Genomic DNA, 26,790 nt, shown 5'->3' on the forward strand with positions numbered 1-26,790 from the left:
GTTTCATATGCACATTCACCGAACCCTTCTTTAGTGAAAAATAAATGTTTTTATTTTTTTTTGTTCAAATTCAAGACAAAGTTATACTGTATGTTTTTTTTACGAGTGCACAAAATGAACCGTGAATGAACATCACCTTGTTCAAAGAAAAAAACCAACACAGTGCATGAACTCACAACAAATTACACACTTGCAAATCAGATGGAAAATTAGAGGGAACATTGTTTGGGGGGATCCATAATACTTAGACTTAGACTTCCTTTTTATTGTCATTCAAATGTTAACTTTACAGTACAGATACGCCGATAGGGAGAAGTTTTTATTTGCACGATTGATTGATTGAATGAAACTTGTATTAGTAGATTGCACAGTACAGTACATATTCCGTACAATTGACCACTAAATGTTAACACCCGAATACGTTTTTCAACTTGTTTAATTAAGTCGGGCTCCACGTTAATCAATTCATTAGTCTGGTGTGTCTTGACCGCTGCGGCGGAGGCTCTGCCGAACCTTTGACGCCGACTCACCGAACCCCTAGGGTTCGATCGAACCCAGGTTAAGAACCACTGGTCTAAATAAAATACATCAAATGTGAGCAACACCTAAAAGAGTTAAAGGGGAACTGCACTTTTTTGGGAATTTGGCCTATCATTCACTATCATTATGAAAGACACGACTACGGATTGTTTTGAATGCATTCTAAATATTAAATAAACGTAAATAAAAGTCAGCTCACAGCGGAGCCAATGGGAGCTCCACTTTTCCGGCCATAAAATCCAATAAATAACCATTCAAAAAGCGCCAACAATGCTCCATTTACAGTTTGTGACTCGAATATTAACAAAGTTTTGGTCATATTGTTATTATAAGCGCTAACACAGACAAACTATTTATAGCGGCGCCGTGATCACTACCATGTGCCACTATGTTTACATCATCGAGTGGTGTGCTGTTTCCTGTAAGTTTATTGTAGATCATAAATCATGCCTCTCACCTGAAAAGTAGATGACCGAGGAGATAATCCGACAAGTTAGAACACTTTGACAGCCGTTTAGGACCTGGAAATGGCAAGAATGACACGAAAAATGCTGGTTCCTGCCCAGGCCCCCACCCTGTTTCTTCACGAGGATTATGATACATTTTTCATCTATATGGCAATATTTGAACATCCTAGCAGTCAGCAACCTAATGACAGCAGACATTGTATAGTAAGTTATGTTTGTTGGCCCTCATAAAGTCTGCAGAAATCAGTAATGAAAAAAAAAAAAGCAAACCTTGTGATGCGTTTTTGAAATTAATTAATTAACATGAAATATTGGTAATAAAAAAGTATATCTTAAGGCTGTATGCTCCCTACTGAATTATATGGGTCAAAACTTAAGTATGTCAGCAGTTCCAGGTGCAGAACAATACTTAGATCCCCAGAGTGAGTATTTTATCTTTACAAACAGGTTAAATTGCAACAGTGTAAAATTATATTCACTCTTCCAGACTGTGTATCCCTGTTGCAACTTGCTGATGACTTTGTGACACCCTAAGCTCAGTGAACATTTCCCTTTTGAGGACATCCTGTTTAAAGCTTCACAAATGTGAGGTGCTATTGATTAATTCTTAGGTGTCGTCTTAAACTTATAATGTTGAAATATTAACAGCATGATTAGGAGGTCTATTTAAATACAAATTCTAACTGGTAAAAGCAGGACATTTATTGACCCAATCATGGATTGCACACTGCTTAGCTTCTTGTTAGAGAACATCAACATCCTTACGTTTCTAGTGAATACTACTATATGTCAGGATGTGTGGGAGTAGTGCCTGTCAATGCTATATAAACTTGAGCCTCTCCACATAAAAAACATGTTTCATCCATCTACTGTGTCTCAAGGTCTACCGTACATTGCAACTCCAAATGGGTACATTATGTGAATGTGGTCTTTTGTCCTAAATAGGAGTAGTCCTCATCCATATATAACAGCCCTGGAAAACCGGCTGGACTGCTGGCCGGCCCTTCTTTCTGAGATTAATGACTTGGTACAGCAGGCTGTTGACAGGCAAGCACCTTGAATCCACCGTCCAAAGTCTGTTATGATAGGCAGTCGTGGCTGTAATAGTTTATTCTCATTCAATCTACTTAAGCAGAAATGAAAGTGCTTACGTCAGGATGCTGGTCCCCTTTCTGTGCTACCTCTACTGCCAACCTCAGAGGCGACCCGAGCACACCCTTCTTCGACAAGGCCTCCTGAGGGTGCTGCTCCATACAGATCCAGAGTGTGCACCCATCCCTATGGACAATTGCTCCCCGGTATCTGACAGTTTGCTCCAGTGCCTCTGCCAGCTGGTGCCACGCATGCCGGTAATAATAGTATCATTTGCCACTATTTCCCATTATTGGAATAAAAAAATACATAATTTGTTCTGTACTGGCAGGTTGATTGTGTGGAGGCGGTGCTGGAGCTGCATGGATTCATCCATGCTTTGCTTCCTAGTCTGTCTCTACAGTGTGAAGAACCCTGGAGGAGTGAGAGAGTGGGAATCCTTCTCCAGCTGCTTTGTGCCTGTCAGCGCTGCCTCGTGTTAAACGGAGATTGCCGACCTCTCGTCAGCTTGATGACGCAGCTTCTCCCAGCGTGCCAAAAGGTCAACCAGCATGACTTTTGTCTAAATCATAATATCACACTTTATAAAGCATATATATTTCATGCATTCCCACTAATATTGATAATTTGGTTGTTTGTAGGAGCTGCCGTTGGATGAGCTGTTAATGGGTGTGGCCTTTCTCCTGTCTGAGGCTCCAGCTACACAGCAGAGTTGCTTGCTCAGTCTAGGTAAATATATGTCAAATATTAAATGTGCTTTTCATGTTCTAATTCTGACTTCCCCATTGTTTATTCCTGTTTGAAGGAAAAGTAGGTCAAGTTTTTTCATTACGCAAATTAAAATGATTTTTAATTAAAAAATAAAAGGTTGTTTATGTCTTCACAAGGAGCTTGTATATAATTAGATGTAATTGCTCCTGGCACACATTGTGTAATTATCTACCTCTTGGTAACCAAGGAATGGTCAGATCTTTCCCTCCCATTAACATAATTACACATTATTGCGATCAATTGCTTGTACGAAATCACCATCATGAAATTATAATGTTACCAATTTGAGTTATTGTGTTGAAATATGGGGAAATAAATACAAAAGTACGCTTAATTCACTAATTGTCTTACAAAAAATACTTATTGTTGGTTGTAAAAAAACTTTTCATCAAAACCTTTATTTTTTTAATCAAAAATATTGAAAATATTTTCAAACAGCTAACATTATGCACAAAGCAAACAATAACCTACTACCCAAGAATGTACAACAAAAGAGGATAAATATGTTTGGGTAAATATGTTACAAATTGAGCAAAGGGAGTGAACAAACTAATGTGTAAGTAATTGCTATGAAATGAAAACAGGAAGGATTAAATAAACTGTGTTTCGTGCTACTCCTTTTCGGGCATTCTGTAAAAAAATTTGAACTATGCAATGTACCATATTGTAACTTTATGCATATTTGAAATAAATCAAAAAGATTACCACAACTGTTAGTCATATGTAACATGCCTGTACTTCACAACCTATTTGTTATGTATGTTCCCTGTTTTCTCCTTTAAGTGTTGAAGTTAGTGCCTGAGCACAGTGAGCTGTCCCCCTGGTTGTGTCCTGTCCTGGTTCTTCCAGTGCTGCAACTACTGTGCTGTTCAGAGCTCACAGAGCCACTTGCAGAACGCCATATGCACGCCCTCAACAAGAACCTGGCTCACAGAGTCCTGTGCAACATCAGCAGACAGACTGATAGAGTCCAACAGGTGATACTATTCAAGTGGAACAAGTAGTAATATTGAGAGAAGTCTAATGTCCTCCTGGTTCTCAGTCTTTTTTACCAGAAGCCCTTCTTCTGACTTCCTGGTTGAGTGAGGTGAGAGTGGCCGTGTCCATACTGCGTCAAGTGGTGGACCATCCTTCTGCAGCTGTCGACTGGCTGCTGTCGCTCACCACGGCTCTGTCCAACAGCCAGCGCCTGCCGAGCTCTCTCACACTCATCGTCGCCCACCTCGTCATTACTGGCCGGGAGGACGTCTGCCAGCTCGCTTTGAATTCCGTTCAGGCCATCGCGGCCGCAGACCCCCACCAGGTTAGTGCTTGAGAACGAGCCGAGACTCAGTTTCTGCACTGCTAACATAACAGTAGATCCCTAGCTATTTGCCGTTTGAAACTTTCTCCCCAGCATATTTAAGGATTCCTTTTTAGAATAATTATTTAGAAAACATTTTTTTTCTTAGGAAAAACCAACACATTTTTTAACTTTGTCTCTTTTTGTTTTTTGGCATGTCATTCACCGTAAGTCAGTATCCATCCATCCATTTCCCACCGCTTGTCCCTCTCGGGATGATTTGTAAATTATAAAAACAGCATGTAGTGCATAACAATGCACTATACAATACATGTTTGTACTGATTATTGCTTAAGAAAGTGACCAGTAAGTAGGTGGCAATAAAACATCACCAGATATATGTACACTACATGTTAGACAAATAGTAAGAAGAAGGTTGTTGGTTTGCAACAACAATAATAAAAGGAACTGGCTAAAACCAGCATATAAAGACAAATTCATGTTTTATTTTTTGATCAAATAGAACATCACAATGTTGGTGTGAGGTTTGAATGTAGCAAATGGCTGAGCCGTTTAATTTTTACCTGTATCTCTTGCAGATTGGTTTTTGATGCTTGTGGTGTCTTCATAATCATGCTCATAATTTTTCATTATCGGTCATCAGTGGTGTGTACCTATGAATTTTGCATTGTATGTGTTAATAAGTGTGAGAGGCATATTAGAGTATCAGAGTATCTGAAATAGGCCTTGTTAAGGGCTTTTTATGTGTGTGTCCATTATTTGCTGTATTTGACATTCACTGAAGGTCTCAGAACGTAACACAAATAGAGAGCCGAGGGGCAAAACTAGTCCTTTTTTTTTTTTTTTTAAACCTAAACACTTCTCTTACCTGTTACTGGATCAAAGTGATTCAGTCACAAACTCTGTCTTTAAAAAAACAACAACTCTATACCCTGTTTGAAGTATATTTTATGCGTTTTTCATCTGATTTAATTTTCAAGCGAAACCTGCCTACTTCCTGCTGATGACAGACTCCCGTCTGTGCCAGTGGGACAGCTATATGAATCACGAGCTCCAGACAATGATGTGAAATAGTGAAATAACACCTGCTGTCAAGGCTGCTCATTAAGAGTACACCTCCCCCACCCCCGGCTACTTGAACACGACATTTTTTGTAGTAGAAGAAGAAGAAGCCTATTAGGAATTTTTCTTCCTTAGCCAAGCCCTTGACTTACCGACATGACATCCTGTAGTTTGCGCAATGTAGACCAAGCAAATGAAGCAATTGCTGCAGACCAGAGATGTTATTCTAACAACATCATCCTACATTCATTGCTCCATCTGTTTGGAAAGGCAGAGGTGTGACAGCTCACTATGGATTGAATATTTGAGCAGCCTGGCAGGCCAACATTCAGACATAACCAACAATGAAGCACAGTTCCATGAAGTGTCAGTTTTGTGTGTAAGTTTCCTACGTTTGCTTCTCTCACGATCAGCTTAGCCGGAGTAGAACCCCAAAGCGGAGCAAAAAATAAATAAGAATTATAACAAAAAAGTGCACTAAAAAATTAGTGAGGATTAAATAGTTAAGGATGTAAACTTAAGGTGTGGAGAAACAGAAATCCCACACAAAATGTGTGGAGAGCTAACAGTTAACACTACACGGCAACGCCAGGACTGATCCACAGGAAACGAGAAGCGTGAGTGGAGCCAAAGCACAGGAACTGTGCATGACTGAAAGGGTGAACCATCAGGAATCTACCAGCACCGAGCAAAGGGATCGGAGAGCTTAAGTAGTCAGGAGGAAATGAGTATCAAGTGTGCACACAGGTGGCTTGGCTCCGTGACCCAGAAACCAGGCACTGCAACAAAAAGAAGGCAGGTGGCAGCAGAGCTGCCATAACATGACAGTTTCGACATGTGTGTCTGCAGGTTCCCCCACTCCTTCCTGTCCTGCACTTCAAGCTGGGCAAAGAAAGGAATCCAGGTCTGACTCATGCTGTTCTCAACTGCCTGCCAAACCTCGGTAGTCACAAGGTACTCGGCCTTCTTTGGTCTCTGCTATACATGCCACTGTACGCTCACGTGTATTCAGGCAAGTTAATTGTTGCAGCTATGCGTCCCCATGGTGCTGCAGACGCTCAGCCTGCTTGCAAGCAACCCCAAGCTGAAAGCTGTGGCCATGCGACTCATTACCGCTCTCTGGAAGAAACAGGTTTCAAACAAAAGTGACAATAATTATGATGATTTATCCTTTGTCTGCGTTTTTTTTAATCAGCTTGTTTCTTTGCACAAGGACCGAGTTTACCCTGCGCTGCAGCGTCTGTTGACTCAGCAGGACAATAGGGTGGTGATGGGGAGGGACACCCAGTGGGAACAGGTGCTGGCCAGGGCGGCCTGCCTTCGGGACATCTGCAGAGAAAGGTCTGACCACAAATAGTCTAGCCGAGACAACGTGTCATACTTTTAATAACTCTGTTTGTGTGTGCTCACCAGGCCTTACCAGCACGCAAGTGACATGTTGGCCTCCATTGCTTTCACTCTAAATCAATGCACCAGACCTGACCAGGCGACCCCTGCAGCTCTCGCTCTGCAAGGACTCCAGGAGCTGTGCTGTGCAGAGGTTGGTTATTAAACAGATTTGTAACCAGATTGTAGAATGTGTGTTGTAGAGGTGGGTGATAAAACAAATGTTGCATTTGATCAAATACCAAATAATTACAGGACCAGCATTGCAGATGCATATACCAATAGTTTTTACTTGGGTGTTCTTCAAGATTTTTAAATAATTTTGTTATTTATGCCTTTTAATTTTTCGATCATGTTAACCCTACAGTATATTAAACAGCACAATAATGAACAGAGGAATTTGGGGAAACAAACATGAAAGAGAACTGAAAAATATCGATCTCAACCAGGGCCGTAACCAGGATTTGACAAATAACGAGGTCAAAAATTGGTGGTCCAATATATTAAATATTACCTTGAGCAACACAATGAACAATACACTTTTTAATTGCTATGCTGGAGTTTAGTTTATTAAACAATTTTGAGAGCATTAAAACCTACGTTTAAAAACTTTACATAATTCCAAATCCGACATGGATTTAACATAAATTTCATTCAGGTAAAACCAACGTTAGTGACGTCAGTATAATTTAATGTTAATGTTTAATTGACAGCATATTTCAGTGCAGATGATGTTTACAGTAAAAGTGGACTTCATTGCGTTACCTTGTCTAGACTTTTAGTGGGCTGTGCATGACCAAAGATATTATATTGAGAGAGGATGATCTACCGCATGGTGATGTACAGCGCACATAATGTCCTACACAAAATGTATTTTCAGTCAGTCATATCATCTTCTTTTTATCACTTAAAAAATACAGAGGACATGACCTTGGTGTCCCCAATGGTAGTTGCGGCCATGATCTCAACCAAATTTTATACTGATATTACAGAAGTATCGATACCATGGATATTTGGCTCGATCTGCACACCCAGAGTGTGCATACACTTCTTGAGCCATCTTCACTCATTGGTTTTGCGAAAATAGTGGCAGACCAGCCTGGTTGCCTCTTGTAGTTGTTCCAGAATGTGCCTTTAAAGGTAAAGTTTCAAGGGAGATGGTTGTTTTTGCAGATAGTGGACATGGTGTCAACATGGAGAAGTCTTGGTCCAAAGCTCAAGTGTGACTCCCGTCCTCCGATGGTCAAGGCTGTCGCTCAGCTCCTAGCTCTAGTTCCTCAACTCACCGTCAAGTCTGAGGAGTATGAGGTGCTTGCATGAAAAAACATTACCATGTACACTTAATGTATTCCTTATGTTGTTATAATTAACATGAAAAAACCCTGGACAAATGTGATTGATAATTTAAACAATGTTCCTCTTCTATTTTTATAGAAATTAATGGAGGAGGTGGTCAGCTTTTTGTGGAATTACGCCCTGAGCGAGGTTTGTGATTAGAACACATTAAGTAATTGCATCCAATACAAGAACTTCTATGACGATATGTTTAACGCTTGTCACCAGGATCCAGAGATGGCCAGCTGTGGTTTCCGGGCATTAGCAGACTTTCCTGAAGTGGTTCATACAATAAATCATCTTCCTGAGGCAGTCAGTGGTCATCTTCACACCGTCTTGCTCTCAAGCAGGGAAATATTGTTCTAACTGTTGGGGTTCACGATGTAGGCCAGACCTGCTATAAAGCATGAGGAAGAGGGAATGGAAGAGGAAGATGAAGAGGAAAAGGACCTCTCTGTGCCGGGCTCATCTTATGTGAAGCTGCTGACTCTCACCTCTTCACCTGTTCTACCAGGTAGATGATTAAACAATGTGTGATAGTGTTCATCCTTTCAAATGAGTGATGTATTAGAGCGCTGTATACTATTTTAAATGTTCCCATCACTCACCTTATCTTTCCCCCACAGCTTTCCAGGTCTTCCTCACATCACTGGTGAAGAAGGAGATGAGCCAGATGCCGAGAGGGGTGTATTTTTCTGCCCTGAAAGGGGGCAACCTTCGTTCAGATCAGGGTAAAACTGTGGCAGGGATCCCGTCCTTCATGCTCAAGTACTATGAGAAGAACAAGCAACCCGGACTCAAACATGGACTCGCAGGTGTTTCAGTTGAACTTTTACATGTGAGTATAACATTTTTTCATGTTCTAATGCACTGATCTTATTGTATGCCGCAGCTGGCCTGTTGCTTTGCCATGAGCTGCCCCAGCAAACTGACCGCGAAGGCCGACCCATTGATCGCTTCCTCCTAAGCCGCAGTCGAAGCTATCAGCAGACTCTGGCTGCTCTTATGCACGAGGTACGAGCACTCCGGACACTACATGCGCTTTTTGCTTTATCTGAATTACAAGCCTGAACGTTGTTTCTATCGTCTGTAGGTGAACATTCAGCCGTCCGAATGGCACCGTGCGCTGCTGCTGCCTCAGGCGTGGCGTGGCTTCATGAATCGCACGTTTCATGCAGTCCTTGAGGTGTGTGGGTGGGTGATGGAAGGAGGGAGGAGTTGGGACCGAGAAATGAAGAGGATAGCATCTCTGTAGTTGCTATAGTGACCCAGCATCACCTACTCTGCTTAAATTGTACTCAGGGTCGACATGCCGAATTGGAAATGTTGAGTAAACAAGGCAAAGAGAACCCAGAAGATCTTCAGTACAAGCAACATTGTGCCTGGCTGTGGTCAGTAATACAAACGCACACACACACACACACAAATTATTTTTTTAAAAGCATGACCAATTTAAAAGTATGAGTAATAATTACTCTCAAAACTCTCTCACTGCTTTACTGTTATTTTCATCTCAGGGCCAGGGATCAGTTAGCAGATGCCATAAAAAGTGCGACAAAGTGAGTGGATTGTCTTGTAATTGATTCCGATTGCTGCTCTTAATACCTATAAATAATATTTGTATGTTCAATGTGGCATTCAGGGACAGTCCTGTTGTTCAGGGAAACTCTGTACTGGCTCTGAGCTCCCTGGCTGCTGTTGTGGCAAAATATGAGAGCAACCTGCCTGCTGATAATGACGCCGGCCTTGGGGTAAGATCGTCTTTTTCTTTTTTCAAACATGTACAGGGTTTCCCCCAGATTCCCAATATACCTGTGGTGGTGGGGCCTGGTCAACATGACATCATCATATAATTAACTTAATCTATAACGCATATATTTGTTTTTAAAAAGGCTACCAAAAAAAAGTATACATATATTAAAAAAACAATCTGTGTTATTTAGTATTAACATATATTTTTCTTATACCGTTTTTATTCTTTTTTGTATTTTGTATTATATATCGTACATTGTTCAGAACTTTTCAAGTTCCTAGAGATTTTTCCAATCCTTTTAGTGACTTTAAAAAAAATTAAAAACGACTAGCAACCAATCGAGTATATTTTCCTGGTGTTATTTGAGACTGTACACATGCTTAGAGACTATTTTGTGGCTCCATGTCCCTGACGAACAGTGCGAGCAGCAGCCAGTCTCCACTTTCTCAAAACACTCACTGAAGTCACACTTGCGTGACACCGCTGAAAGTTTTTCTCTCCTTAAAAGCCGCCACTATCTGGCCATTGCACATTTCGTAGATTGCTGTACGCTGGTATATCTCAGATATATTCAAGTATGTCCACAGACGTTGCTGACATGCTGCCTCTGCTCCAGACAAATCCTGTGCATGTTGTTTGTGTCATCACAACATCCGGTTTTGACAGCTGTTTCGGTGATCAGTCTTTTTTTCGGCGGCCAAATTTTCAGTGCACCGCTAGTCAACAGTGCGCAAATATTAGTCTTCATGTATCCAATAATTTTGTAACGACTTCCTGGTGTTAATGAATATGTTTGTGTGTTATTCATTGTTCCTATGATCGTGAACACACCATGCCTGAAAGGGGATTGGTGGAGAATGAGGAATTGTTGTTGTGTGTCTTAGAGTAAAGCACGGAGACAGATGTGTGTGCACGGGAGGGAATACATGTTGAAATTGGGCCAGGTGTTAGCATAAGATTGGCAATAAAAGATAAAAAGAGCGTCACACTTTGTGGGACTTTCTCTGATCGCTACAATACATTATAGTACTTTAATTTAAAGTGTGGCTGCCTTTGTTTTGTCATCACGGGACTGCCACAGCCAATAATACTAAGAGGAAACCCTGATTTAGTTTTTACGCTGGCCGATAGGTTTAAACCAGGAGTGTCTAAGCTTTTCGACTCGGGGAGACATTGGGCTTAAAAAAATTGGCATACGTATATATATAAATACATTTATGAGATCTGTAACGTAATATCACGCCTGTAATGTAGTTAGATAAAGCAGTTATATAAATTCAAATAGAAAAATTATTACACTAACTTCAGAACAGTTAAAAGAAAGTTACGGTCACTTGTAGTTACAATTTTAAGACAAATCCTATATTTCTTTCTGATTATTTCTTCCAAATAAGTGTGCGCAAGTGAGAGTGTGTGTGCATTGATCACTGTACACAGCTGTTTTCACACCTGATTGGCAGTCCCAATGATTTAAGTCTGCATGTAAACTAATACCAGGTTGAAGAGGGTTATTTGCTAAACATGTAAAAATTAAGTACAGCCCGCAGTAAAGCCAAATTTTGGGGAGGACTCACCAATTCACTGTCATGCAGACCCACACACCACAACACATTTTCTTGCCAAGCAGCAGCGCCCTGATTATAACGTAACTATGACAATTTGTACATAAATAAGATGCTTGTATTCCGACACGTGACTTCTTCCTAGAATAGAAAACGCTTTCAGGACAGACATGAAAACCAATGGTGGTCAACAAAGCCAAGATGGCTGTTATACAGCAAGCAGCGTGCAAATTATCTGAGTACAAAAGAGGCTTGAATCTTCCTGCAGAGAGCAAATACGAGCAAAAAATCAAACTATGTAATGGAATACTTATATCAAATCTACTTACCGGTATATCAAAAAAAGATTTTGCGAGTGATATCAGGGATTATATGTCGGTCGTGTTCTCAGACATATCGAACTATTGTGCTCCAGACGCCATTCAACACGACAAAAAGCATGAAGGCCTACAACTTCTTTGTGTGTGGCTGGGTCAAGGAAATTGGTATCAAGACTCTCGGATAAATATGAATCGTTTTTGCTCAGGTAAGGTTGCATTTCATGATTTAACTTTGTGTCTACTGATGTTGGTTGCTGTTGCACGCGCCGTTTATAAGCCTTCAGGCTCCGGTCAAAACATACATCTATTATACAAACATTAATTTATGGTAATGCAAAAGAAACAAATCTAAGAGAACAAATGTGTGAGCAATTGGTATGAATCGGAAAAAAGGGGTAGGATTAAATCAACTCTGCTTCTTCTTACTCTTTTTTTTTTTTTTTGGACATGTTTACGACATGCATTAAACTGTGAATATGTAATGTACCATATTGCAAGTGTATGCATGTTCAAAACATTGTAAACTAATACAATAACCATAACTAATGTAGGTCAATAAAACTTAAGCTAACTGAAGAAAAAATCCATATGTTAAATTTGTGTTATAGGTGACAAAGCAAATTAGGGTAATATCTAACAATATACCTCAAAAGCAAGCAGAAAAACACCCCGGATGTACACGATGACACATTCTTTAATTGAACAATGCCTTGATTTAATTGGTGACCAGGCTGGACCAGAGTTTGTCCCCACAAGCAGTTGGTTATCCATGGTGCTCGACACGCTGCTCAGCATCAGCAGCAGCAATTACAAAGCCAAAGGTCAAGTGTTTCCGTGGTATCTGCATGTAAGTTTTCACCATCTTTATATGTGTCCATCAATTAAGACTTAAAAAGTCCAACTTGTGCTTCTCCACCTTATCATCAGCGCTCCTATTCAGGTGACAACACAGCAAGCGCCATTGCTCGCTCCTGCGCCAGCTTAGCCCTGTCTCTGCTGGTCCCGGTGCTGGTTCTATGGCACAAAGACAGTCTGAACCAGGTCTTGTCGGCACTGCAAGCCAGCTTGCCAAGGTCGCCCACCGCAGATGACTCTCAGGTCATTCAGTTTCACTCGGGCCTAGCTCTGGGTATGGTATTGTCCAGCCTACACCAGCAGCGCCTCAGGTCAGGAAGGGTTCTGTGTCTTAACAACAATATCAGCCATTACTGACTCTTTGCTTCCCACTTGCTCTGCAGTGACGTCTCCCCTCAGGGGGATGCTCAGCTGCTCCTTGACGCTATGTCTGCCCTGGAAGCGTGTACCTTTGACACCAATGTAGAATACAAGTGCGTGCACCAGCAAGCATTGAAGTGGACTCACTAATATATGATTCCCTGTGATGATAGTTTTTTATTTTCCTCAGTACCGGCTGCATGTTGGGTCTGGGTCTGGTGCTTTCAACCTTCTGTAACAGTGGACAGACACAACAACACAGCCACGTAATCCAAATACTCGACAAACTACTGAGTGCTTTGCAGGACAGCAGTGGGCAGGGGCGCTTGCAGCAGGAGGTGCACAGTAAAAATACATTAATTTGCCCTAAATTAGGCTTTTTTTCTGCATTTCATTACACTAAAGATGCTCATGTGCAGGTTTTGTCGTATTCTGTGGCGTGTGTCGGCGTCTCTGCCTTCAGTGGATCAGTCATCGATGCCAACAAGGCAGAGGAGGTCATGAACACACTGCGCACCCTGACAGAGGAGAGCCAGCAGGTCAGTTTAAGTGTTCATTTTGCAATGTAACTACATTTATACTAGTAATAGGATTAGAAATGTGCCACTCTTAAAGTGAAATAGATGCTATGTACCGGTAGTTGCCATGGCAATAACAAAACTGCCCTGTACTGTTTATGTTTGTATGTGTGATCAGACTCCAGGCTTCTCCTTGGCTTTGGGCCTCGTGGTCCATGGTTTGTCTCTGTGCGGTCATGGCAAAGCAGAGGACCTCCAACCTCGTCTCCTGGCTGCCTGGGTCAAGATTTTATTGGCTGAGGTACGTCATCTTAAGTGCTCTGTTCAGTTTTATGTGGTGATTGTGTTTTCAAACCATTCAACATGCACACTTGCACAGTCAAACATCCACTATTTAGAGATGTGTTGTTTTTTTAGGGATGCCCCACCATGCAACGTCTTGCTGCTGCTAATGGACTGGTAGCTTTAGTGGGATCAGAGAGCTATCTAATTCAGGTAAATGTCATATCTATTTTCTGTGTAAGGCTGACTAAATATGTATACACTACTCATTAAACATTGGAGATAATGGACCTTCTGATGAAATTTCAGGATCAACCTAAAATACGCTGTAAAGCCACACACGTCTGTGTGACACATGATTGGACCAATAAATGTCCTGCTTCAATTATAATTGGTATTTAAACAATTCTCTTGGTCATGCTGTTCACTTTTTGACTTCATGAGTACAAGACGACTTACTGTAACTGTTAATCAACAGCAAGTGACCACTATGAGTTTAGAAACACAGAGAGACTGGCGTTGTCACAGAAAGACTTAGTGTATACAGTGAAAATAAAAATGTACTTGTCTATTAATGGATCACACACCTGTTCAGATCCTTGTTAGAGAGCAGAAAGTTGTGCAAAAAGAAGTGAAACACTGAATAGGTGGATGTGAATTCCTAAGTTTAGATGTGGTCAAATTAAGTGCATTTTAGGTTCATCCGGAAATAGCCCTAACTTTTTGGGATTTATGTATTCTGTATTCCAGCTCAAGGGTGAACTGGAGCTTTCTTCTCATCAGCAGAGCAGACTTAACGAGGTTATTCGCTCCATCTCGCAGGTGAAACATGCATTTCCTTTCTCTCCTTGTGCACCTTGTAAAGTTTCCATTCTGTACTTGCAGATTATAACCTTCTCGGGAGCGATTGGCTTGCAGTCCAACTGTGCCTGCCTGCTGGGTCACTTGCATTTGTCGCACATGTTCACCGGCCATAGTCACACAGCAGGTTGGTAGAACTCATGATAATTTTTCTCTTTTTTGACTTCTAAGTGTTGTTACAATGTTGAATACTCATGTTAAATAATGCCAAAGTGTTCAATCATTAGGTTCATGCATTTGGACGTGAGCTTGCAAACAGTTTTGGATGCCTCTAAATGCTTTGTTTTTTTTACAGTGAGCCACTTGTGACATCACACATACTGTGTGTCCCTTGTACATTCTATCAACCAGCCTCCTCCCCCTCTGCTGTAATTTATTTTCGTTTCATGCCTTCCCTTGCTCTGATGTCTGTAAGATTAATATTTTTGTGTTTATCTGTCCACAACATTTTACACGGGACTGTTTTTATCAACATGGACCAACAGAAAGTTGGATTAGCCGCTAAACTAAACGTAGCATTGCGACATTACTACTTGTTTTGAGGAAACACAATAAAAGGTAGGATAAAGTTTTATTTTTATCTAATTGTAGCATGCACACAACATTGACGTGCGACATGCATTGAGATATATGCTGGTAAAAGCAGCTTGTGTTGATGCGGCATTGTGCGCCACACAGGGTGTACCTAATGTTGTTGTTGTTTATTTTCGACTGACTGAAAAAATAGCGCTCATTTTTGTCTTAAAGATGTGTAATAAACAGCATAGATTTTCCAACGATAAATTCTGATACTTTTGGGGAGGAGTGTGGCGTGGAAGGCTTCATTTGCAATCTAAAGGGAACGCCTCCACACACAACCTGTTTGCAGACATGCTCAAAAACTGTGTCTGTGGAGCAAAATTTACAGCAAAGCATATCCAATACATTTTATCGAGACCACAAGGGAGTGTGTTAAATGTAGATTACAATCATCATAGTTCCCCTTGAAACAGAGACGGCCGTGTCTGACTCTGACAAGATGCTGTCGTCCGTCATTCAGTGCCTCAGGACTTCAGCTACCTCTCAGAGAAAAGTGTCATCAAAGCTGTCGTGGAGTTGCTCACAGAAGCTGGGAAGAAAGGTTTGCTCTTTGTCACCTTGTCTCCTTAATGTAACACAAGCTATTGAGTAGTTTGTGACGACAAGTAATGTGTTGTTGTTGATATGACGCAGGTCCAGAGTTTGTCCATGCGAGGGTGGTTAAAACTGCTCTGACAGCTCTGGCTTCAGTTGGAGGCAGCTTCCAGTACCCTCCTATCAACTGGAGCACTGTCCTGTCCCCTCTGATGAGACTCAGCTTTGGTAACACCTGAAAATATAGCGTCCATTACAAATCGGTGCACATTATGTTTTCATATTTTATTCCTGGGACAGGTGAGGACTTTCAGCATCAGTGTGTGGTGCTGGCTGCCGCTCAAGCTCAGTATTCCCATAATGCATCGCTTTTTCTTGGGTCGTGGCTGTCCCCGCCTCTTGTGTACAGTCTCAGTGTGAGTAGTGACACTTTATTAGGCACACCTGCACACTCTCTTTGTGTGTCCTGTTTATGTTCATATTAAACAAAGGCATACATTACCAATGGAGGATAGTGCCAACATGTACGCATTTTTCTTACTTTTTCATTTTGATCCTTGTACGCCTTTGCTGCTTTCCAGGTAAGCATTTGGTTGCATTTGGCCATGTTCAGTCTCTGAAGCCCCTTGCAAACCATCTAACGTAGCATCATCTCGCAATTCTAACCTCACAATGCAGCATGTGGACTGTAAAGGCTGTGGTTGGTCTGCTTGTAAAAATTATTTCCTGTGTTTATACGACTCGTTCAAAGGGTGTACTGTGCACCTTTGATAACGCCTTTTCATTCGATTATGGATCAACATTTGCAATAAAGTATTCTGATTTAACACTTACCGTATTTTTCGGACTATAAGTCACAGTTTTTTTCATAGTTTGGCCGGGGTTCCGACTTATACTCAGGAGCGACTTATGTGTGAAAATATTAACACATTACCGTAAAATACCAAATAATATTATTTAGCTCATTCACGTAAGAGACTAGACGTATAAGATTTCATCGGATTTAGCGATTAGGAGTAACAAATTGTTTGGTAAACGTATAGCATGTTCTATATGTTATAGTTATTTGAATGACTCTTACCATAATATGTTACGTTAACATACCAGGCACATTCTCAGTTGGTTATTTATGCGTCATATAACATACACTTATTCAGCCTGTTGTTCACTGTTCATTATTTATTTTAAATTGCCTTTCAAATGACCTACTCAGTGGCCTAATGGTTAGAGTGTCCGCCCTGAGATCGGTAGGTTGTGAGTTCAAACCCCGGCCGAGTCATACCAAAGACTTTAAAAATGGAACCTATTACCTCCCTGCTTGGCACTCAGCATCAAGGGTTGGAATTGGGGGTTAAATCACCAAAAATTATTCCCGGGCACGGCACCGTTGCTGCTCACTGCTCCCCTCACCTCCCAGGGGGTGATCAAGGGGATGGGTCAAATACAGAGGACAAATTTCACCACACCTAGTGTGTGTGTGACAATCATTGGTACTTTAACTTTAACTTAACTTAAATGTCTATTGTTGGTGTTGGGTTTTATCAAATACATTTCCCCCCAAAATGCGACTTATACTCCAGTGCGACTTACAGTATATATGTTTTTTTCCCTTCTTTATTATGCATTTTCGGCCGGTGCGACTTATACTCCAGAGCGGTTTATACTCCGAAAAATACAGTAGATTATTTCTGGCTTCAAAAATACTCCCCTTTTCTCTTTAATTACCATTGTTGGCTTGTGACGAGAGGTCAAGTCACATGATCAACTCCGACAAATGGCTATAAAAGCAGTGATGTCCAAAATGTTATCAGAGGACTTTTGCAGCCCGTGCCTAATTTTTTTAAATTGGCTTGTGGCCCATTGAAGAAATGAAACTAAACAGCCCAATGCATTTCCTCTAGGATTTTGCGATGTTGCAATCGCGCCAAGTACAACCAATACATGCGCTGCTTTGCAACTTTGTCCGATCGACGCATTTCCCTGCAGCAATCATGGACATTTTGCCAATAAAATTTTGTATTTTTGTTTATATTTGTTCATTAATGTATTTTTCTTCAGCAAATGCTATGAGGTGGCGACTTGTCCAGGGTGTACCCCGACTTCCGCCCGATTGTAGCTGAGATAGGCTCCAGCGCCCCCCGCGACCCCAAAGGGAATAAGCGGTAGAAAATGGATGGATGGATGGAAATGCTACTATTATAATTACGGAGGAAAAATCACAACAATTTATTTTAACTTTCACTCTGACCCGCAATTTTGTTGCAACAAACTCCTGAAAGAAACCTGCACTTTCTATTGCAACTTTTGGGTAGAACTTCTGCACATTCAGGCATCTCAAAAAAGGGCCACAAAATCCTGGGGTTACTGGTAAATTGCAGTCGATAATCAAAAACGTTTCATTTAAGATGCAGATAAAGCATATTTTGTTAAATATATTGAAATTCTGTGCCTTTTGATGTTTGGGTTCATAAGAAACACTTGAACAAATTTAAAAATGCATAAACTCTCAAGAGAATGTAATAGTAATGAAAATAAAAGTCTTAAAGGGGTCATATTAGATTGTTTTTTCTACATTTAAAACACTTCCTTGTGGTCGACATAACATGTAATGGTGGTTCTTTGGTTAACATTTTGCATAGATCATGTTTTAGAGACCATCTTCAAGCTGCTTTTTGACTGTCTCTTCAGTATGCCCCATTTTGTGTGCGGTTTTATTTACCTGCCAAAACCCTCCTCCAGGCAAAGCCCCCTTCGACTCCGTCTCCACCAAGTCAGCCATGTTGTAGCTTTTAGCGCTTCTATGTGGAGTCTATTGACAGATATAAGTTAGAAGAACTATACGCTACTTTTTGTTAGAAAAGGCAACTTCGGAGGATGCATGTGCATGTATGAGTCAGTCTGCCGCTCAACAAGAGGATAGAGAAAAGAAGGATATTATTGGCTACAGCTTTGGACTACAACTGAATAAAATTGGCAGACTCGCACAATGCTCTTCAGGTAACCCTCTACCATCCATCCCTCCATCCATTTTCTACCGCTTCTCCCTTTCTACCATAATGGAGATATTTGCTGTAGTAACTGAAACTTTTATTTAGTAGATTGCACAGTTCAGTACATATTCCGTACAATTGACCACTAAATGGTAACACCCGAATAAGTTTTTCAACTTGTTTAAGTCAGGGTCCACGTTAATCAATTCATGGTACAAATATTTACTATCAGCATAATACAGTCATCACACAAGTTAATCATCAGAGTATATACATTGAATTATTTACATTATTTACAATCCGGGGGGTGAGATGCGGAGGGGTTTGGGGGGGTAGGTTGGGTTGCTATCAGCATACTTCAGTCATCAACAATTAAATCATCTGAGAAATGGACATTGTAACAGTGTAGGTCTCACTTCGTAGGATATGTACAGCAAGCGGTGAACATAGTGAGCTCAGAAAGCATAAGAACATGTATATACATTTGATTATTTACAATCCGGGTAGGTGGGATGTGTTGGGGGGAGGGGGTTAGGCTAGGGTTGTAGCTGCCTGGAGGTGTTCTTTTAGTGCGGTTTTTGAAGGAGGATAGAGATGCACTTTCTTTTTCACCTGTTGAGAGTGCATTCCATATTGATGTGGCATAGAAGGAGAATGAGTTAAGGCAAGATAAATAATAAATAAATGGGTTGTACTTGTATAGCGCTTTTCTACCTTCAAGGTACTCAAAGCGCTTTGACACTACTTCCACATTTACCCATTCACACACTGATGGAGGGAGCTGCCATGCAAGGCGCTAACCAGCACCCATCAGGAGCAAGGGTGAAGTGTCTTGCTCAGGACACAATGGACATGACGAGGTTGGTACTAGGTGGGGATTGAACCAGGGACCCTCGGGTCGCGCACGACCACTCTTCCACTGCGCCAAATTCCAAACGACTCGTTTGGGAGAAGGCAAGATTGTTTTATAAATAACTCTGCCAAGATTCATTGATGATTTGATTTCAAATTTTTAGGACTTATAGGGATCCCAAACACAGAAAGACAGGTGGGAAAAGTTGGTTTTGCATAACAGGACAATTTGCTGCAATTTGTAAAAATGCTGCCACAAAATCAGGCATTTTAGGTTCCAACAATCACAAAAAAAGCCAGCCAAATTTTGGAGGGACTGACAGCGTAAAAAGAAAAAGCCTTTTACAATTTTTTTGGAAGTCTTAAATGGTGTTCTCGCTATAATCCAGTTCCAGACCCGGGCCCACCTCTATGAGACTCTCTCCTTGTGGATGAAGCATGTTGTCGAGGAGAAGCTCCAGTTCTATGTCGACACTGTGGGCCTGCAGGCTTTCCAGGATGAACTTCGACCCCAGCGTCTCTCCCTGTGCTGCTCCCTGCTACAGGGCCTAGCTCATGCCATGGCCCTGCCCAACCCACCCAACGTGTGCTGGGCCTTGATGTGCTCCACCACAGAGAAGATCTTCAGCCTCCTGCCCAACCAAATAAAGGTACGTTGACACATCATCTCATTCGCCCGCCCTCATTCTTTTGAAGTGTGTTTGAAGCTCATTTGCTTTAGGAGAGTGAAGTGGATTTGTACGTTGGAATCGCCAAATGTTTGCATGAGATGTCTGATACTGAGATCGACCGCATCTCTGGTGTCACCGAGGTACGATGTAGTCATTAGGTGTGTTGTTTCCAATGCTTTCCCACTCTTTCATGCACTTTATGTCACGGCTGGGCTATTTTTAGGATCAGATGGAGAAAACTTGCTTTGTCTTGGCTTACCTGACATCCCAAGGTAGAATTCCCCTCCTCGGACTGAATGACATCATCGCCAGTGTGCTCCGTGGTTGGCCGAGTCACCGAGTGGGTTGGATCCTCCTGCAGACTTTCTACCAGTGTCGCCTGGCCGCCAGCATCCACACAGGTCCTTTTTTATAGCTACTCAAGAAAAAACCTCATGTTGCAAAACGTTTGACAACAAGAGGGCAGTAAAGTTTTCTTTTTTTCATGGATTTCTGTGTTCCAGGTGTAAGCAAACGATTAGAGTGGCTGCTGGAGCTGATGGGACTCATGCGAAATGTTGCTTACGGCACCACCTCTGTCACCATTGGAAGCACCAAAGTGGTGTGTTGGACGTTTATCTGTGTGAGTGTGTACAAACAAATCTGTATCCAAATGCTATGTTTCACAGGCCACAGACTTCCTCTTTCAAGTTTTTGCCGCCGCGGTCGTTTCCTGGGGCGACCACTCCATGCCCCTCCTGCTTGGCATTAGGACTCGGTGGTTTCCCTGGCAATCTACGTCCAAGCCCGCCGTCCTCCTGCACAATCTGTACGGCGAGGAGTCGCTGACGGACCGTGCCCTGCCCCAGTGCCTACTGGGACTGTCGCACAGCCTGACCCTTCTTCTCAACAAAGAACCTTGGAGCTGCCAGTCGCACAAGGTCATCATCACCAGCAACCTCAGCTTGAAAGCTACTTTTTAAGATATGACGTTAAAAGTGTGTCTGCACATGTGTCAGTTCATAGAGTGGCTTCTCAGCATCGTGGAGGGACCAGAGCAAAGTCTGACAAGCTCAACTATCAACACAGCCAAAGGTGACATGTGTCATTATCTTGAAGATATTCATACAGAATAAAAATAACTGCATTGTTTCTCTCATGTTCGGTATGACGCAATCCAGTCAAAACCAATTTGTGAAGTTAACCACGTTTGAATTGTTGTTTTCAGCTGCTCTCTTGGCCCTGAAGTGTTTTCCTGATTTCAAGAAGAAGTCCGTGTGGACCAGAGCGTATGGCTGGTAGCCCACACACACAAACAGTCTCAGACCATTCAAACATCATCCATCCATCCATTTCCTACCGCTTATTCCCTTCGGGGTGTTGTCTAAATAAAAGAACACTTGCAACTACATTGTATCCTTAGTTTATTAGTAAGCGGTCACTTTCTTTTCATCTTCTTGTGCCACCTCTCCAGCTGATGTTGTCTCTCCTTCAGTGACTGCCACACTGTAAACGACACACCTGTCAACAGCAAAGTATAGAAGAAAAACAGTGTCGGATTAAAAGATGCGCTATTACGTTGTTTTTTTCCCCTCCTATTTGATGAGTCTAGAGTCATCCTACCAAGAGCAAGAAGAGGCAGAGAAGCCTTGTGGACAAACGGCTGATGACTGTGTGAGGAATCTGTGGAATTCTGCATGCCGGAGGCTGACGTCGCCGTGTCGAGCATTGCCTGGTATATTGTGACCCCTGGAGAAAGAAAACACTATATAAGCAAAGTTGGAAAAGTACATTACGTTTAAATGATTACCTTTCTTAGAAGAACTTGCATGCTCTATGTATACACCTATATTATAATATACAGTGGTACCTCAACTTACCAATTCAATTGGTTCTGTGACAGAGCTCTTAACTCAAAGCCCATTGAAATGAATTGAAATCAATTTAATTGGTTCTTGACTAACATGCATTTTACAATAAAACAAAAACCTTAGAGATAAGAAATATTGTATAAAAACAATAAAATAAAATCTACTATAATGATGTAATGTAATAATAATGTACAGCATTTATCTTGGAAAGTGGACTTCTACAGTTAAAGTTAAAGTACCCATGATTGTCACACACACACTAAGTGTGGTGAAATTTTCCTCTGCATTTGACCCATCCCCTTGTTCACCCCCTGGGAGATGAGGGGAGCAGTGAGCAGCAGCGGTGGCCGCGCCCAGGAATCATTTTTGGTGATTTAATTCCAATTCCAAACCTTGATGCTGAGTGCCAAGCAGGGAGGTAATGGGTCCCATTTTTATAGTGTTTGGTATGACTCGGCCGGGGTTTGAACTCACAACCTACCGATCTCAGGGCGGACACTCTAACCACTAGGCCACTGACCAGTATCTTCCTCCAGCTGCTTCTCCTTTAAACAACCATCGGCAGACTACCCATATTTTCCTAGATAAATGTTTGCTCTTTATAGATATTTTTAACGTCCTTAGCTGGCATTAGACTCATTCTGCTTCAGTATGGTGCAGACGAGCAGTGATACGCTCCAACTGCTTCGTTTAGTTGGCTACACGCTAGGTCAAGTTTTTTGGATTTCTTTCTTTGATACAATGAATATAATCCGCTCCATCTTCTCAGCACTGTCCGCCACACCCACTTACTTCCTTCCCATGCTCTGAAAACAAAGTTATCTCTATCTTTAGCAATAAGCTAAGACAAGATGTTTTGGACATACCTTTGTGGGATTTGCACTGCCAACTAATGTCAGGGATGCTTGTAACTTGAATTTTGTCTGGCAACTTAATTAGGTAAGAGACCGCTCTTATCTTAAAACACTCTTAAGTTGAGGTACCACTGAATCTATATTGTAGTCCTTTTCTTGTAAAATATAGCCCTAAATGTTCCTCCACAATGACAGTCTCAGCTCTTTGCTAATTCATGGAACATCCGCTCAGCCTATGAATAATTAAAATGAGCATATCACCTTCTGTGATGGCAGACAGGATGTACACTGGGATCCACAGCGTGTAGCGGGCCCACAGTATGACCGTGAAGGTGGTATCCATCACACAGAGCACTTCATGAGGGTACCTGATAGCAAACACCACATGTGTAAGAGCTAATACCGACATTGTTTTCATGGACAGAATGGACTAAGTGCACCTCAGTAAGTCCAAGATGTTCCAAAAGAAGAGCTGTACGCACACGACTGGTTTGCTCTGAAACTCCTCCAACAGGACGAGCATCATGAGCAGCAGGTTCTTCTCCAAAACCTGGACAAAGCGTCAACTCCCTCTTGAAATCTCCTAAACGATAGTGTGACAGATTTAAAGGAAGAAGTTGTGCCCACTTGGATGAGGCGTGGAAGTAGTTTGGCCTCCTCAATCCCATCTGCGATGTGGAAAAGCTCCAAAATGGAGAGCAGCTGGCAGAGGCTCATGACAAGTCCGACAGTGTAAAAAGTGTCTGCCACGGCATCTATACTAGCAAATAACCATATCAAAATACTTTTGAACTTTGAACCCAGGACCTTCTTATTGTGAGGCACATGCTCTAACCCCGGTTTTCACATTTGTATAATTCAGGGGTGTCCAAACCTTTTCCACTCAGGACCACATACCAATAAATTAAGGTATATTCACATTTTAATTCCCTAAACACACTCATTTCATTCCAGTGTGGGTCAATACACTGAGCTGTTACATAAAATAAATGAATTTGTAGTATTAGTGACCAAAGGACCATGTTTTATTCTTCATTATCATCATTGATATAAACTGTGTGGCTCAAACGGTGAAGCGGTCAACCAATGTGTTCTTGGTACGAATTCATCTTCTGCCACCCGAGTCACTGCCGTCGTGTCCTTGAGCAAAACACTTCACCCGTTTTGCTCCCAGCACCACTCACGCTGGTGTATGAATATGAATAATTGTTTGGTGGTGGTCAGAGAGGCCGTATACATAAATTGGCAACCACGTTTCTGTCAGTCTACCCGAGGACTGCTGTGGCTACAATGTAGCTTACCACCATCAACGTGTGAATAGTGAATGAATGATGGGTTCTCAGTTTTCACTAAAAAGCGCTGGAAATGTCTAAAAAAGCACTTAAAAATCTAATCCGTTATTATTATTACAGTAGTTTTTAATTTAAATAAGAAATATTGCATAAATACAACAGATTGTATTACTAACAACTATAGTAGTTTTATGAAGTAATGTAATAATTTACAGCATTTACCATGGAGAGAGGACGTCTACAGTATCTTCTTCGAGCTGCTTCTCCATCAAACACACCATCAGCACTTTTTCCATATTTTTATGGCTAAATGTGTGTTGTTCAGATGTTATGTTAAACATCCTTGGCTGGCGGTAGACTCATTCTGCTTTAGTACGGTGCGGACTAGCAGCGATACGCTCCAACTGATGCGCCAAATTGGTAATACGAGTTTTTGATAATTTCTTGTTTTAGTTCAATGGATAGCATCCACTTTTTCTCAGCACTCTTTTTCACAATTACTTTCTTCTTTCCCATGGTTGAAAACCAAAGTTATGTCCATCTCTAGCTATAAGCAAGCTAGCGAGTAAGACCAGATGTTTTAGTCGAAACCTACGGGGTTCAACTGACATTTATTACGTCAACTAATGGCGGGTATCTGCTTGTAACTCAAACGTTGCGCTTCACTTTTTTCACATTTTATGTTACAGACTTATTCCAAAATGGAATACATACATTTTTGTCCTCAGAATTCTACAGACAATATATAATGTCCTGCGATGAGATGGCGACTTGTCCAGGGTGTACCCCGCCTTCCGCCCGATTGTAGCTAAGATAGGCTTCAGCGCCCCCCGCGACTCCGAAGGGAATAAGCGGTAGAAAATGGATGGATGGATGGAATATATAATGTCAATATGAAAAAAATATTTAAATACTTTTTTTTACTAATTTATTAAAAATAAAAAAATCACTTGTTTTCACAGCATTTGCTTAATATTCAATACCAATCAGGCCTGTGTGGTAAGTGACCAGACGGAAGCTATTTCTTAGTAAAAATGCACCTCAAATATTCTCAGAGAATCAAAATTCTCTGGTGTGATGAGACAAAGATTGAACACTATAAATAAAGTTGATTTGATTTGATTTGACTTTGGCGAAAGCCAAGCATCATGTTTGGAGAAAACCAGGCACCGCTTATCACCAGGCCAATACCAATCCTACAGTGAAGCATGTTGGTGGCAGCATCATGCTGTGGGGATGTTTTTAATGGCAGGAACTGGGAGACTAGTCAAGATAGAGGGAAATGTGAATGCAACAATGTACAGAGACATCCTGGATGAAAAACAATGCTTCCCATCCAACCTGATTGAGCTTGAGACGTGCTGCAAAGAGGAATGAGCGAAATGTATTCAAAAAGACTTGAGGCTGTCATTTCTGCCAAAGGTGTATCAACAAAGTTGAGCAAAGACTGTGAGTATGTGATTTTATTTTTGTTAAATTAGCAAAATTAAAAAAATAAAATAAAATCATTGTCATTATGGTGTATTTATTGTCTGTGGAATTTTGAGGATAAAATGATTTTATTCCATTTTGGATTAAGGCTGTAATATAACAAAATGTGGAAGAAGTGAAGCTCTGTGAATACTTTCCGGATGCCCTGTACTGTAAATAGTAAGACATACAGGTCCATTTTCAGTGTTTACGCAAAAGACCACAAATGAGGCTGCACTTTGGACACCCCTGCCCTGAATAATTTCAAGCAGACCTTGGCCAAATATGAGAAACCTGATGATGGTGTTAGTCAGTATCCATGTGTGTCCACAGAACTGCAGCAAGTTGTAGAAGAAGATGTAGACAAGCCTAAAGCGGAGCCTGCAGGCAACAATAATGAACATAAACAGACATGAAGTAACTTAGTTACCAACAAACACTAGCCTCTTTAACGCTGCATCAAACTTACATGTTCTGTCCAGGTTTCTCTTCCAGCTGCTTATTGTTATTAAGGAATGTGACGAGTCATCATTTCTCTCTCACTAACCGTTTTCTTCTTTCTCTTTTTGTCTACTTTAAAACGGAAGCAGGAAAAAGCTGCAATATTTGCTTCTGCTGCACTTCCTCATAATCTGATGGTCAGTAATGTTGTGTCGTTCGCGAACGATTCGTTCGAACGAACGAATCTTTTGAGTGAACGTACTGAACCGAATCACTTCATGAACTGATTCGTTCCTTTCTCAGTTCAGTTGAGCTCCGCCGCGACCATGCCGGTATGAGTGGAACTGGCGCATTCTGTGACTCACTGAACCCTCGACGTCGGCGAACGACGCAGCCAGCTACTCATCATGGGGGCGAGGGGGAGGGACTGAGCGAACGATTCGTTCACCGCGGATTAACGACATGAATCACTCAGTGAACGACAACGCTCTCGCTCTCTGCTCTGCTTGCCCCAATGCCGCGAGTGATTCTCCTCCCGTCGCGGGGATATGTTTCATGCCATTGGCATCCGTTCTCCATTCATTCCCCAAGCTAACGGCTAATGTTGACTCAAGCCACATGAAAACAAACACACACATTATCTCAACACATAAAGTTATGAGAGTAGAGGAGACAGAAAGAAAGTCAGTGCAGGGCAAGGCTGAGCAGCAGCGACGCGAGGGGGAGGGGCGGGGGCTAAAGTGTAGGGCAGGCTGTTTGAGAAGATTTAAAATAATAAATAATGATAAAT

General features: G+C 41.6%; 2 protein-coding genes across 4 annotated transcripts in view; one reads left to right on the forward strand and one right to left on the reverse strand.

Annotated features, from left to right (window-relative positions):
* focad (focadhesin) overlaps nucleotides 1–21,481 on the forward strand; it is a 35,928-nt gene extending 14,447 nt beyond the window's left edge. For both annotated transcript variants that reach the window (XM_061959283.2, XM_061959284.1), the window contains 39 exons: nucleotides 1,953–2,054; nucleotides 2,143–2,356; nucleotides 2,431–2,640; nucleotides 2,741–2,828; nucleotides 3,654–3,847; nucleotides 3,913–4,173; nucleotides 6,085–6,189; nucleotides 6,266–6,367; nucleotides 6,449–6,576; nucleotides 6,649–6,775; nucleotides 7,795–7,929; nucleotides 8,056–8,106; nucleotides 8,185–8,268; nucleotides 8,344–8,470; nucleotides 8,583–8,771; nucleotides 8,849–8,970; nucleotides 9,050–9,142; nucleotides 9,259–9,347; nucleotides 9,474–9,515; nucleotides 9,599–9,707; nucleotides 12,322–12,438; nucleotides 12,519–12,757; nucleotides 12,830–12,919; nucleotides 12,997–13,144; nucleotides 13,226–13,345; nucleotides 13,503–13,625; nucleotides 13,742–13,819; nucleotides 14,357–14,428; nucleotides 14,492–14,594; nucleotides 15,507–15,587; nucleotides 15,680–15,808; nucleotides 15,881–15,996; nucleotides 19,812–20,072; nucleotides 20,144–20,233; nucleotides 20,317–20,494; nucleotides 20,597–20,694; nucleotides 20,762–21,013; nucleotides 21,092–21,167; nucleotides 21,301–21,481. In XM_061959283.2, the coding sequence (XP_061815267.1) occupies nucleotides 1,953–2,054; nucleotides 2,143–2,356; nucleotides 2,431–2,640; nucleotides 2,741–2,828; nucleotides 3,654–3,847; nucleotides 3,913–4,173; nucleotides 6,085–6,189; nucleotides 6,266–6,367; nucleotides 6,449–6,576; nucleotides 6,649–6,775; nucleotides 7,795–7,929; nucleotides 8,056–8,106; nucleotides 8,185–8,268; nucleotides 8,344–8,470; nucleotides 8,583–8,771; nucleotides 8,849–8,970; nucleotides 9,050–9,142; nucleotides 9,259–9,347; nucleotides 9,474–9,515; nucleotides 9,599–9,707; nucleotides 12,322–12,438; nucleotides 12,519–12,757; nucleotides 12,830–12,919; nucleotides 12,997–13,144; nucleotides 13,226–13,345; nucleotides 13,503–13,625; nucleotides 13,742–13,819; nucleotides 14,357–14,428; nucleotides 14,492–14,594; nucleotides 15,507–15,587; nucleotides 15,680–15,808; nucleotides 15,881–15,996; nucleotides 19,812–20,072; nucleotides 20,144–20,233; nucleotides 20,317–20,494; nucleotides 20,597–20,694; nucleotides 20,762–21,013; nucleotides 21,092–21,167; nucleotides 21,301–21,374 (5,017 nt within the window). In that variant the 3' untranslated portion in view covers nucleotides 21,375–21,481. The remainder of the gene's footprint in view (nucleotides 1–1,952; nucleotides 2,055–2,142; nucleotides 2,357–2,430; nucleotides 2,641–2,740; nucleotides 2,829–3,653; nucleotides 3,848–3,912; nucleotides 4,174–6,084; nucleotides 6,190–6,265; nucleotides 6,368–6,448; nucleotides 6,577–6,648; nucleotides 6,776–7,794; nucleotides 7,930–8,055; nucleotides 8,107–8,184; nucleotides 8,269–8,343; nucleotides 8,471–8,582; nucleotides 8,772–8,848; nucleotides 8,971–9,049; nucleotides 9,143–9,258; nucleotides 9,348–9,473; nucleotides 9,516–9,598; nucleotides 9,708–12,321; nucleotides 12,439–12,518; nucleotides 12,758–12,829; nucleotides 12,920–12,996; nucleotides 13,145–13,225; nucleotides 13,346–13,502; nucleotides 13,626–13,741; nucleotides 13,820–14,356; nucleotides 14,429–14,491; nucleotides 14,595–15,506; nucleotides 15,588–15,679; nucleotides 15,809–15,880; nucleotides 15,997–19,811; nucleotides 20,073–20,143; nucleotides 20,234–20,316; nucleotides 20,495–20,596; nucleotides 20,695–20,761; nucleotides 21,014–21,091; nucleotides 21,168–21,300) is intronic.
* hacd4 (3-hydroxyacyl-CoA dehydratase 4) lies at nucleotides 21,480–26,370 on the reverse strand. 2 transcript variants are annotated; one of them, XM_061959288.2, is made up of 7 exons: nucleotides 26,029–26,370; nucleotides 25,854–25,940; nucleotides 23,425–23,557; nucleotides 23,238–23,347; nucleotides 23,059–23,165; nucleotides 21,696–21,821; nucleotides 21,480–21,593 (listed from the first exon to the last, which is right to left on the reverse strand). In XM_061959288.2, coding segments are annotated over exons 1-7 (648 nt in total). In that variant the 5' UTR covers nucleotides 26,031–26,370; the 3' UTR covers nucleotides 21,480–21,510. The 2 variants fall into 2 exon arrangements, with proteins under 2 accessions (XP_061815272.1, XP_061815271.1); XM_061959287.2 differs by having other exon boundaries at nucleotides 23,425–23,552; nucleotides 25,834–25,940; nucleotides 26,029–26,365.
* Nucleotides 26,371–26,790: the final 420 nt, after the last annotated feature.

The sequence above is a fragment of the Nerophis lumbriciformis genome, linkage group LG05, assembly GCF_033978685.3.
Source record: "Nerophis lumbriciformis linkage group LG05, RoL_Nlum_v2.1, whole genome shotgun sequence".
NCBI lineage: Eukaryota > Metazoa > Chordata > Actinopteri > Syngnathiformes > Syngnathidae > Nerophis > Nerophis lumbriciformis.